The following is a 13,746-nucleotide window of genomic DNA, read 5'->3' on the forward strand; positions in this document are numbered from 1 at the left end:
CCCCCCCCCCCCACCAAAAAAAAAGAAGGAAAAAATGAAGTGAAGAATTTGAAGATATATGAGAAAGTTATAGAAAGTAAACTTCCAAATTGTTTCCTTTCCAGAACTTTCCTAACCATCATCAACTGAAGAAATCAAACAATGAAAAAAAAAAAAAACTCAGAAAATTGGATCAGCTTCCATAGTACACAATTCTAAGAGGGAAAAATCAGAGATTACAATAGAAACTAAAATATAACTACAAAAGGAGAATCTGCGCAAAATAAAGCTTCAACAACATTAACCCCAGGTTCACAAAGCTATTTACAACAGTATGCATGACCACTGAAAGATACAAGTTAATAACAAACAGATGCATATGAAAAATCCAGATCAAAAAAAACAAAAGAAAAAAAAAAAAAATGAAGGCAGTACCAAACTTTCTATCCCACTACCAAGGCCCTCAGCAAGTCCCGAGAGCAGGTCCAAAGAGCAGACAATGAACTCCTTGTCATATTGAACACCAGCTGACACGGGATCAACCTGCACAGAATCAATTATAAGATTGGTAGTAGTAAATAATTATTTTATCACCCCTCAATTTATCATATTTAGGAAGTAAACATTCTAAAGCAAGATAACCTATGTAGCACAACCAGAAAAATATATCCAAAGATGTAATGATATTTTGAGTAAATTTAACAAAGCCAACAGCAACCACAGTGCAAGTTACCAGTATGATAGGGACAGCAAGGGCCTCAATCAACTTAAATTTTATACTATTTATTTTATTTTTTCTAGCAAATGACAAGAAATTTATTATATAAGCCAAAAAAGGGAAAATTGAGATGAAACAAATACGAAGGCCCAAACCAAAGGGCCACTCAACAAGCAAGGCAAAAAGAAGCGACCACCCAAACAAAAGTACCCACCTCAAATGGGAAAGGGCACTAACCTGCCCCTTCCCTAGGGCAATCCAGAACCCACCCCACCACCTATGGCAAGCTCATCTGAAGTTTCCTTTTTCGAGACCTAAAATCCAAAAGTTTCAGATCTCCCAACCAGCTGGCAGAACTGAAGAAATTTTGAGGTTTTGTTGCCCCCAATAGACTCTTCCTTCAATCCAAATACACAAGCTCATCTGAGCTTTGGTTTGCAAGTTACAGGTTTCCCTAAATCTGGCCTAGTCTCTGTTTGAATTCTTACTTGTGTTTCTGTTCACATCTGAAAACTACTATTTGTTTTCTGCTTGGGACCTACTGAGAGCTTTACTGGGACTGATTAACCTTTGTAATTAGTCTTACATCACCCACTACGCATTTTGCAAACTCTCTTGCTTAAATTTGACTCCAATTGATGTGTTGCTAAGTTCATAATATCTTGACATAAAATTCTTTAAAGAATGGCCTCGGGCTGCAGGGTCAGAAATTTATCCTGTACTAATGTGAAGCAGGTTACCGGTCAACAGACTTACCAAGTAGGAATGCCAAATAAGTTTTAGCCCAAGAATGCACATGGGACAAACGGCTGATGATCATTACAAAACCACAAGGTCACAAGTCAAAGTACATCAGTATACCATAACCACTTAGGTTACTAGTGGAAAAAAAATTGCTTCCATGTAGAGTACCAAGGCCAAATCAGAGGCGAGTCCAAGAATGCCCAGTATGTTTCCAGCTCCAATCAGGTTTGGATCCAAGGAAATATCCTTAGTTCTGGAACCTCAAAGATAGTAGTCAAGTACACGACTATAGATGCGTCACAGTTCCATCTTAAAAGAAGTGGCCCATGAACAAGTCTAAGAGCCATAATTTACCATTATCTCATGTTCAGAACAACAGAAACGGTAGCATCTATTGATCATCAATGATTTGTTGGTAGTAATATTGACATATAAAGGTTGATGGATCAGAAGATTAAAGTATAACAGGAAACAACAATTTAGAATTTAAAGTCAACACTTCAATCACTAAATTGATCTTACTCAATTTAATAACTCCTTTAAACAGGTAGTGTGACAAACATTTTAAGATTTTAGACCTTAACTTTCCCTAGTTGTAAGTTATTTAAGACCATACCCTTCCCTAGTAGTAACCAAACAACTGATACCCAATAGGTACCCATTGGGGTTACCCAATTTAATTGGCACTAAAACAACATGTAAAGCAAGTGACTTTGCAGTCTCTTTCTCCTACATGTCAAATAAATAATAGCTAATAATTAGAATTAGCATGTAAATGTTCAACATTCTCAACAAGGCTATCCGCAATTTAAAAGCCTCCACTCTAGGTAGACACCGATCAGCCCAGAATCTTTCCCCAGGGAGCCACTCCTACACACTTTTACATTTTCCATTTGAAATCCCCCACCAAATCCAAGAGTCATCTTCGCCTCCTTATAATTTCCATTTGTATTAGATGAATTTAAATATGGACAACTGGAAACATTTATCAAATTCTCTCACGAAGTATTAATATGTCATTTATCTTCGCCTCCTTTACTAATGCTTTCTGTACTAAATTGGAAAATATCAGTCACAGTCCAGCAAACCCAAATATATATCCAATCAACACTAGAACGGGTGGGGTCAGCGCAAGACCAGAAAAGGGGCAATTAACAACATTATCTGAAATCAAAGAAGCCCCTCATACTTGCTTGGGTGAGCCCTTTAACTCCCACCTTCCTTTTATTATGGTTCAAGAATTCGGTCAAATTTAAGTTTCGACCGAAATTTGAGGTATCGAGCCAGCCCGAGACGAGATGGGAGGTTCGAATCGACTTTGTACCTGGTTTCAACCAGTTTCAACCATATTTCGCACATTCCGGTAGTTTCGACCAGATTTGACTGAAAAAATACCAAGTTTTGACCAATTTTAACCACTTTCGGCTAGTTACGACCAGTTTGGACCAGCCCATACATGTCGAGTTTTGCGCAGAAAATACCAGGTTTCAACCATTTGACCCATATCTCAGTTTCAGGCTTGGGCAAAACTGGTGTCGACATCAATATGTCAATCCTTGCCTTTCATGCAACTCCTCTGCCCTACGGTCAAAACTATAGAAGCACCTTCATAAAACTGGGAGTTCCATTTTCAAAATTATAGTCCATGCATCCCCAAAACCAGCCACTCAAAACCCTCTTCACTAATTCAAAGTAATGGTAGAACAGACAGTCTGCCAGACCCAAAACTCCCTGCTGCGACTAAAATAACACTATCTAAGAATTATGAAGAACTAACTGGAATTATGTGAAATTTTAGTAATAAATTAATGCTCAAGACATCATCATTCCTGGTGCTAACAGTGGTTTTAGGATTAGCGTTGGATAAGACTACCCCTCTATATATATATATATATATATATTTCTCATAAACATCCTATGTTTGGAGCATCCAAATCAAACCTATCTAAATCAGTATTGTCTGGAACAATCTGGGTTCCAGTTCCATTTTTTTGATAGTTGGAACTAACTGTAATAGAACTTTACAAATAGGATAACCATCACAATGTGCTCAGACAGAGTCGATGAAATGATATAGCTTCCCTACAGGTATAACACGTTCGAGCAGCTGAGAAAACCAGCATGACAATTCATACGAAGGATTTGCACTTAAAGAAATGAAACCTCATAAAGGAAGCTCAGACTAGTTCTAAGCAGGTAGTCAAGTAATCACAAAGCTTGAAGTACAAATCTCATGTAGCTAGGGTCAAAGATTTAGTTCGCAAAGTTAATTACAGTATCATAAGGTCCAGATTTTTACCTAAGATTAAGAAAATTGTTAAACAAGAAAAACCGTTTAGGTTTAAACCAATAAGAATATATAGATATAGATCAACAATGACATTTGATAGGTAAAGGAAACATAATTGTGAGTATAAGTACAAACTACCAAATTGTCAAGGAAATTATAATTCAATGCAAAGCACAAGCTTAAATCCTAAAACAATTATACAGTTGTGATGATAAACTATTAAGAAAGGTGAAAATGACACCAAAATCATGAAAATATCAAATGAGCAGCAACCTTAGCCAATTGTTGGGTCTGGATGAGGTTTATGCACCTCTGAAATACAGGTTCAGCAAATTGAGAAAATCCAGGACCTAATGCCTGAAACAGAAAATACGATAATCAAATGCCTGAAACAGAAAATACGATAATCATTCATCGGGTAAAATCAATCTCCGTAAATGTAAAGTTCATCTAAGAAGCAAGCAAGAGTCTACAGATAACTGAAAGGGAAAAAAAAAAAAAAAAAAAATGAACAGACAAGTAGCTGTAAGACAGAAGAATCAAATTGTGGCTAGTAGTCCAGTGTACTTCAATTATGTGCTCCCACACATTTGATTAAAATAGGATTACATTTTTTTCTTTCTTTTCTATTCACTTCCTTTGACAATAAAAGCATGGCACTATTATAAGAAATCCATCTATGCTAGAATTTTTCACCCCTAATATTTATATTCATTCTTATTAAGATAGATAGATTGTAGATTACACAATAGCCAAGGTTATAAAACCTTGCCAAAACTACTATTTTGGAATCTTTGTTTTTGGATATAACCAAAGAGACTGGTCAAGATTTAGACCGTGTTTGACATCTCACTGCTAATGGCTCACCGCCAGCAATTGACCTCCACCACCTAATGCAGGAGTAGATTACAAGTAACTAACTCCGCAGTTTATAACCCCAAACAATACAAATAGGAGTAAGAAACAAAGAAATAATACCATCAAATAAATCCCCAAGGATACAATACCTATATAGGAGCAAAACCAACCCAAAACCTAACCTGATAAGAGAGAGAAAGACCTGTTATAGAGCTGGAGAGAGAAAGGTGCGGCCAGGTCTGTGGGAGTCCGATTGAGCTATACTTGGGTGTAGATAGTCCCTAGGGAAGGCACAAAAACCCCCAAATATGAAGGGCTTCCGACGGCTGGTTATGGAGTTACGCACTTTCTTGATTTTCAGACCTAAGAGAGAGAATGTGAAGAATTCTGCAGGAACATCAACTTGTCTTCTTCAGATAACCTTCAAGAGAGAATCGATTGATCTTCTTAGAGTATAGAACCAGTCCTCCAAAGGATCTGTAGATCAGATCTCAAACTTGGACAGCAATGAGGGTCGATTGGCTTCAAGAACAAGAACTCTTTGGCTGGCTGATTCTGATTTTGTATGCTTTAACAGGTCTGAACTTCTAATAACAATAAATAGAAAATAAAAATAGAAAAAGAAGAATCGATGGAGGGTTGAGAAGGGTGAAAGAGAATAAAGGAATGGGTATCTCACCCCTCAGGTTTTGGGTATCACACCCCTCAAAGGTTTAGGCATCTCACCTCTCAATAACAGTTTTTTTAGCTAAAGAGTAATCACTCAATAATTCATTCATTCAAATCTCCAATTATGAGTACATAGGCTCCTCTATTTATAGACGGCAGAATAGCAATCAAACTACTTAGGAGCTAGTTTCCCAATAGGACTAGACACTCCTACTACAACTAGGAGCTAGTTTCCCAATAGGACTAGACACTCCTACTACAACTAGGAATTCAAAATAGGAATAGGACTTGGACTTGATTTTATGACTCCAACATGGAGTAGAACTAACTAATAGTCCATATAGGACTTTACAACCGACCAATGCCCTAATGAGCCCTTATTGAATTAAATAGCAACTAACTAAACTAATGTATTAAATCCCGTTTTTCAACCTTCTACCCATATTTTAGACCCATTAAAGTGACCCATTTCAAAGAAAACCCATGGGATCAAAGGCCCAACACATATATAACACAACCTAAGGCTTATTTGCGATAAAATAAGCCCAAGTGACTTATCTACATCACCACCAGCCCATGTAGCGGCGGTTAGGGTTAATACCAGAACAGGTAGGTATCTCTCAACGATCGATCTCCCCTTCTCGCCTTTCCCCCTGCTCTCGATCTCCCCCCTATTCTCGACCTCCTTTCTCAAGATATCTCATCTGATTCCCCCTCACACCCTTCCCTATCACGAAATTTCTCTCCCGATTCACTCTCTACTCCCCCCTATCTACTCTCCCTGTCCTCGATCTCCCCCTCCATTCTTGCTCGCTTAAGCTCCCTTGCCTGATTATATCTTTTCCTTTTTTACCACGATCTTCCCTCCCTAACAATCCCTTCTCTGCCCCTCAACATTCTCTCCCTGCTCTCAATCTCAGCCACAGAGGCCAGATCTCTCTCATATCCTCCGATTCACCCTCTTGCCAGATTCCCCTTTCGCCCTTCCCCATCACGACCTCCCCTCTCTCCTAATTCCTTCCCTGCCCCCTATTCTCTCTCTCTCTCTCCCCCCTAACCAAGATTCCCTACCTTGAGGCTAGATCTCTTCTTCCACCTCCCAAGTCTCCCTCTACCAGAGTTATCTTAACCCCTGTGCTTGCCGCCCAACCACCCCGTCAGCCCCACCCACACCACTGTCACCGAAATCCCCTTCTCCTTCTTGGCATCACCAAAATCCCCTTCTCCTTCTTGGCAAGGGCTTACCAAGAGAGGCAACCTGTAAAATAGAGAAATCAGCTGGAATTTGGACTCACCCATAACCCACCATGTTTCCCATAACCCAACACAGCATCTAGACCTACAGACCATCTTTCCACCCACAGCCACATACCTATCCTCGTCCCTATCCCGCTGCTACTGCACATCCCTGGCTGGAGCTGCGCAAAACTGAGCCGACTTTCTTAGCACTGATTGGTGCTGGTCGTATCTCTGGACTCCCAGGTTCTAATAGAGGTTGGAGTCCTCTGGTAGTAAGGGACATTTCTTATACTCTCTTTGTTATTTCGCAGTAGTTGTTTATTTACTTATATACTGGTAGCTTGTATCCTGTCCTTATATATCTCTGCTCTGTTCGTCTTGCTTAATCCTTGATAGCATTTTCTTAATGTAATGTTGTACCACCTGCTCATATAGATGCTAACTTGAGTTATTTGCTATCTGTTCATCTTCTTTTTTTCTTTTTTTTTTGGTGAATAGTAAATGCATTAAAAGAAGGGGGAGGGAAAATATAATCCCAAAGGGGAAGTTACAAACCCAATAAGGGATACAAAATCTCAATAAAGGGCACCAAAACAAAGGCCCATTAAGGGTTACATCTCAATCCCAATTGGGCAACACTCAAAACCCCACATGGGCTAATTGACTGGAACTAGAAGCCCAAATCAAAGAAGAGGGGCAATCCAGAAAATTGCAGGTAGAGTCCCCCAAACCCTACCCAACGTTTCTCCACACATCAAACTCCTAGTCGCCAAGCTGAGATTCGAAGCTCAAAGAAACAATATCTTTTTACTTTAATCATTCTTTGTGTAGTTCTATGAACTGCTTTACCAACTTTGTACCTAGCTTTGCTCGACTATGCACCCTATTTTAATCGTTGTAAGCGTATTTTAATGCATTAAGTGTCCTTTCCTTTTCTACCCTTTGTATATGTTTTTCTAATATATATACTTATCTATTACAGTGGTGCGTCAGGTCGGCAGCCGGCACTTTTTTTTTTTTGGATGAATAAATATATATTAAAGCAAGAAGGAAGAATATACAAGTGAAAAAAGGGGGAGGAGAAGCTGATAAAGCCAAACAAGGGAACAAGCCCAACTGAAAAAGGGGGGCAGCAGCTAGGGATACAGAACATCAAGGGGGGGAGGGGGACAAGATAGAGGGGCGCGGCCCCAAGAAGCAACAATAAGCATGTTCCTTGGGGAGTCAGTAGCCGAACGGTGGGGAAGAGCAGCAAGCTTGGAGCTAACGTCGAAGTAGATGGCATTCCAAATCTTGTTAAAGGAGTGAGAGTTGGACGTCCATCCACGAAGATTCAACTCCATCCAAATATGGTTGATGGTGGCAAAAAGCAAGCTTACCAGTAATATCACAAATGGTGGAGCTGTGGAAGGTCATATCAACCCAAATCCATTCCCTATTGAAACGTAGGACTCTTCTACTGGAGGGCCAACAACGAGAAAGGACTTTCTTTCATAAGGTGAAGGAGAAGGGACAGGAGAAGAAAAGATGATCAGCATCCTCAGTTCCTCTCCAGCAAAGACAACAAGCAGGAGAAACCTAGATATTACGACAAATGAGGAAAGAGTGCGTAAAGAGGCAATTGGTGATAACCCGCCATGCCGTGAAACTATGGCAGGAAATGTGGCCTTTGAACCAGAGTCTACTCATTGACTCTAGCTTTGCTAATGAGATAAGGTAGTTGTTGGCTTGGGACTTTGCGCCAAAGAGCAGGAGGGGCTTTTGGTCCGACATAGTTCCAGGAAGAGGAGAAGTTGAATATCCTAGAGGGAGAAGGGTTCTAGAGGATGGAGTCCTCACTCCCACTATAGCCCGGGGGAAGAGTGGGGAGAGAGGCCTAGATGCCAGCCAAGGAAGGGGGAGAGCGATGAGGGGCCATCCATTATTGAGGAGTTCAGCTTGAAGAGGTGGGAGTAGACCCAAGAGACCCATATGCTGTTTTTCTTGGAAGAGCCTCCAGATCAGCTTGAGGATGCCAGCCAAGTTCATATCTTTGATGCGTTTAAGGCCAAGGCCGCCTTCAGCTTTGGGGAGGAGACAGAACTCCAACTAGAGGGGTGGAGAAACTTAGTAGAGTCAGTTCCTTTCCAGAGGAAAGAGCAAATGAGAGACTCCACAACTTTGATGGTGTGGGGGAGAATAAAGATTCCAAACCAATAGAGGTAGATTGCAGCACAGATCTAGAGTGCTTAAGGTGCCCTGCATAGGAGAGGAGTTTACTCTTCCAAAGCTAGAGTATCTTCCGTAAGAGGTTGAGAATGGGGGTGCAGTAATGGGCAAAGAGCCTAGCTGGGATGAGAGGAAGGCCAAGATATTTGACAAGAAGAGAGCCAGGAGAAAAGCCCATGATATCAAGGAGGCGGACTTTCGAGGCATCAGAGATCCCAGAGGTGAAGATACGGGATTTGGGGAGATTGATACGGAGATCCAAAAGACTCAAAAAGAGGCAAAGAGAACACATGATGGAGGAGATGGAAAAGGGGTTGGCTTTTGAAAAGATCAGAGGTCGTCTGCAAAAGTAAGGTGGATAGGGGAGAGAGGTTTGCATTTGGGGATGGGAGAGATGAGGTGGAGGTCGGTGGAGGATTGGATGGATCTGGATAGGACTTCAAGGCCAAGGGAGAAGAGGAAGGGGGAGAGGGGGTAGCCTTGACGAATACCCAACAAGGAAGAGAAATAACAAGCAGGGTTGCCATTGACAAGAACAGAGAACCAAGGAGTGGAGATGTAGGCAAGCATCCAGCGAAGAAAGATCAGGAGGAAGGACATTTAGAGCAAGACTTTAGATATGAAATCCCATCGGACGGAGTCAAAAGCTGTATGAATGTCAATTTTGAGGAGGGCCGCAGAACCATAAGATTTGCAATCAAAGCCTCTGACAATTTCATGACACAGGATGATGTTATCAGCAATGCTCCTTCCGAAAATGAAGGCAGATTAATTTTGACTCACTAAGGAGTCAATGACCTTCTGGATGCGGAGAGAGGATTTTGGCAATGAATTTGTAAACCAAGTTACAAAGGAAAATGGGTCTGAAGTCCTGCATGGAAAAATACCCTTTAGATTTGGGGATGAGACAAAGGGAGGTATGTTGTACACCATTGATTTGGCTGGGATAAAAAAAGAAGCTCTTGATAGCCCGGATGAGGTCAACCTTGATGATATCCCAAGCAAGAGGTGAAGAAACCCATGCTGAATCCATCTGGCCCAGGAGCTTCACTAGGGAGCTTCACTAGCCTTGCAGAAGAGGTTAGAAAAGACGATTTCCTCATCAGAGGGAATGGATTGGAGGGAGGGGAGGAGGTCGTCGAGGATGAATTTGTTGATCAGAGAGGGAGGAAGGGGGTAATGGGAAGAAGAGGACAGAGGGTTAAACAGATCAGAGAAGAGGAGGCCTCATATTTGATGTCTTCAGGATTGTGGAGGGAGGATCCATCTCTGGAGGTGAGAAGGGAGATGGAGTTGGCATTGATCCGACCATTGATGGATCGGTGGATAAAAGCGGAATTGGAGTCTCCGAGCTCCAACCACTTAATGTGCGAATTCTGCTTGAGAAACTCTCCTTTTGGGAAAAGAGCAGGGAGACTTTTCTTCCTAGGCTAGGGTCAGGTTGTGCAGATCAACTTGGAGCCTTGCCTAGATAGCTGCAAGTCTGACCTTACAGGAGGAAGTTCTGTCAGAGATGTTGCTAAATCATCTAAGGTTCTAGAGCTTGAGGGCAATTTTGATGTTTCTGAGCTACCTGGGGAAGGAGATGAGAGGGGAGAAGGCATGAATGAGGGTGTTCCAGGCTTCAAGGACGAGGGCGAGGAAATCATGGTGGAGGGTCCACATGTCAAGAATTCGAAGGGTTTGGAACCGAAGGAGGTGAAGGGTAGACAAGGAGAGAGATAGAACGTGGTCAAAGATATTGGGAGGATCAAAAGTGGCATGAGAGGAGGGTAAATAAGCAAGCCAAGCTTCACTGAAAGGGCTTTGTCAAGCTTGCAAGCAACCTGATTAGCACCACTTTGGCGATTAAATCAAGTGAGATTGGCGCCAGAACAACGAAGGTCATTCATGCCAATGTCCTCGAGGCAATTATTGAAGGCCATAATAGAATGGAGGTCAATGGGGTCACCCCCAAGTTTTTCACAATCGAATCTGACCACATTGAAGTCTCCAACAATCCCCTAGCCAATCACCTTTAGCATGGATCTGTTTGTTTTATGATTTATATTCTTTTGATTTTATTTTTTCCCATCTCCTTTTGCTAGGGCGTCCCTCGTAAGCGATGAGCCATGTCAACGCCCGAATACGGCGATAAATAGACAAGGGCAAGTGAGGGTTACTATTTCAACCCAGAAGTGAATGATTAGATTAGCCACTTAGAACATTGGATCCTTAACGGGTAAGAGCCTAAAGTTGGTTAATGTTATGAGACGTAGGATAAATATCGCATGTATCCAAGAGACAAGATGGAAGGGTAACAAAGCTAAGGTGTTGGATGACTTCAAGTTGTGGTATTAGGGAGATCAATGCAATAGAAGCGAAGTGGACATAATAGTATACAAGGATCTAAAGAATGATGTAGTAGAGGTCAAAAGACTGGGTGACAAGATTATGTCCATCAAACTGATGCTGGAGGAAGAGGTTGTCAACATTGTTTGTGTGTATGCACCCGAAGTAGGATTGTATGAAAGTTGTAAGCGTCAATTTTGGGAACACATGAATGTTTCATACAAGGTTGGATAATGATAAATCGATTATTATTGGAGGTGACCTGAAAGGACATGTTGTGAGTGATCGTAGAGGATACGAGGATGTCCATGGAGGTTACAGGGTTACGGAGAGGAATGAGGGGACTTACTTCTAGATTCCGCGGTGGCGTATGATTTGGCCATCGTGAACACTTTCTTTAAGAAAAGAGAGAAACAATTGATTACTTATAAAAGTGGGAATCATGCAGGCCAAATAAACTTCTTCCTAACTAAAAGAGCAGACATAATGGTGTGCAAAGACTGTAAGGTTATCCTTGGGGAGAGCCTAACCACCCAACATAGACTGGTGGTCCTGGATTGGTGCCTCAATACACAAGAGCGTAGGAAGAAAACTGGTGCACCCTAAGATAAGGTGGTGGAGACTAAAAGGGGAGTACTTAAGGACATTTGCTGCTAATGTGGTCAAACAAGGTAAGTGGAACTTTGTAGGAGACACAAATACGATGTGGAACGAGATGATGTCTTGTATTAAAAGGGTTAAAGCATTTAAAGACATTCACCGAGTCCTTTCATCAAGGGAAGAACTTGGCTTACTCACCAGGAATGCAGCCTAAGGGAAAGTTCTTGAGTCAGTCAATTCAAATCAATGACAGTACAATCAAACACAACAAGAGCACTATATGCTCCCTACGCACCCCCATACAGCGAAAAGAAAGTGCATTCCACACAAGAGACGCCTTCCGGAAACTATATGTTCAGTGCGCCACACATATGACATTTGCGAAAAAGAATAAAAGGGTTGCCAAAGATGTGCTAGAGGAAGCAAAAGATAGTCGTCAAGCCCCTAGGGAAACTTGGTGGTGCGATGATGGGGTACAAGCAACTATTAAGAATAAGAAAGAATGTTTTAAGACATGGCAAAAGAAAGGAAACAAAGGATAAAATGAGGTATTATGAAATGAAGCTAGGAAGACTATGAGGATGGCTAAGGAAAAGAAATATGACGATCTCTATATCAATCTTAACAAAAAAGAGGGGGGAAAATGATTTGTTAGATAGCTAAGATGAGAGAGAGAAAGAGTAGAGGTGTTTCAAAGGTGAAGATGGAATAGTGTTGGTAAGGGATGAGGACAATGTGAAAAGATTGGATGAGTATATCTGCGGCCTACTAAATGGAGATAGTTTAAGTAGAAATGACCCGGACGATTGCATTATTCCACAACATACCTCACAACATAGATATGTACGAAAGGTTAGTGTGACAGAAGTTAAAGAAGCATTACGAAAGATGAAAGCAGGCAAGACACCAAGACCAAATGAGATTCCAATTAAAGTGTGGAAAACAATAGGAGTTCGAGGGGAATATTAGTTAACCAGTCTATTTAATAAGATTATGACACAAAAAAAATGCCCGATAAATGGAGAAGAAGCATTGTAGTCCCAATCTACAAAAATAAAGGTGATATCCAATGCAATAACTATAGAAGCATAAAGCTAATGAACCATACAATGAAACCTTGGGAGAAGGTTATTAAAACCCATTTGAGAAGAGAGACTCATATCTCGGTGAACCAATTTGGTTTTATGTCACGTAGACAGAAGCTATCTATTTATTGGGAAGGCTCATGGAAAGATATAGATAGCAAAAAGGATCTCCATATGGTCTTTATCGACAAGGAAAAATCCTATGATAAAGTCCCTAGAGACTTAATCTAGTATGTTCTAATAAAGAGAGGGGTGTCGAGCAAATATGTAGATACAATCAAAGATATGTATGCGGGTGTGGTGACTAGTGTGAGATCTGTGGGAGGTATGGGTAAGGAATTCTCAGTTATGATTGGGTTGCATCATGGATCAACCTTAAGCCTGTATCTTTTTGCATTGATCATGGATAAGCTAACCAATAGCATTCAAGATGAAGTCCCGTGGTGTATGCTCTTGTCGATGATATCATTTTAGTGGATTAGACAAAGGCAAGGATTGACGATAAGTTAGAGCTATGTAGATCAACCTTGGAAACAAGAGGCTATAAGATTAGTAGGATGAAGCCGAAGTATATGAGGTGTAATTTTAGGGCCCATTTGATAACGTTTCTGCCGTTTCTGTTTCAAGAAACAGCAGAAACATAAATTTCCGTTTCTAGAAACAGAAACGGAATTGAAGGTGTTTGATAAGTCATGTTTCTAAAAATCGATAGTAACCAACGAAAGAATGCCACGAGTCGTTTCCAGAAATGGCGAAACAAGTTGCCTGGGTAGTTTCTTGAACCATAAATAGGTAGAAATTTCAATTTCAATTTCTATTTCCGAAAACAAGTGAAGCGAAATAGTTTTATCAAACGCTTTTTGTTCCGTTTCTACCGTTTCTGTCCAAAAACGGCAGAAACGAGTTGCTTGAAACGTTATCAAACGGGCCCTTAGTCATACCATGATAGATAATTATGTGGTAAAAATTGAGGAAAGAGAGATGCCGCAAAGTGACTATCTTAAATATTTGAGATCAATTATAAG

The 13,746-nt window shown here is 40.9% G+C and overlaps 1 protein-coding gene across 2 annotated transcripts in view; it reads right to left on the reverse strand.

The window, feature by feature from the left end:
* The window catches only part of LOC122084360 (transportin-1-like), an 81,024-nt gene that overhangs the window by 13,291 nt on the left and 53,987 nt on the right, over window positions 1-13,746 (reverse strand). For both annotated transcript variants that reach the window (XM_042652546.1, XM_042652547.1), the window contains exons 19-20: window positions 4,005-4,088; window positions 415-522 (exon numbers count right to left, since the gene is read on the reverse strand). In XM_042652546.1, coding sequence (XP_042508480.1) covers window positions 415-522; window positions 4,005-4,088 — 192 coding nt within the window. The remainder of the gene's footprint in view (window positions 1-414; window positions 523-4,004; window positions 4,089-13,746) is intronic.

Source organism: Macadamia integrifolia, chromosome 7 (assembly GCF_013358625.1).
Source record: "Macadamia integrifolia cultivar HAES 741 chromosome 7, SCU_Mint_v3, whole genome shotgun sequence".
Classification (NCBI taxonomy): domain Eukaryota; kingdom Viridiplantae; phylum Streptophyta; class Magnoliopsida; order Proteales; family Proteaceae; genus Macadamia; species Macadamia integrifolia.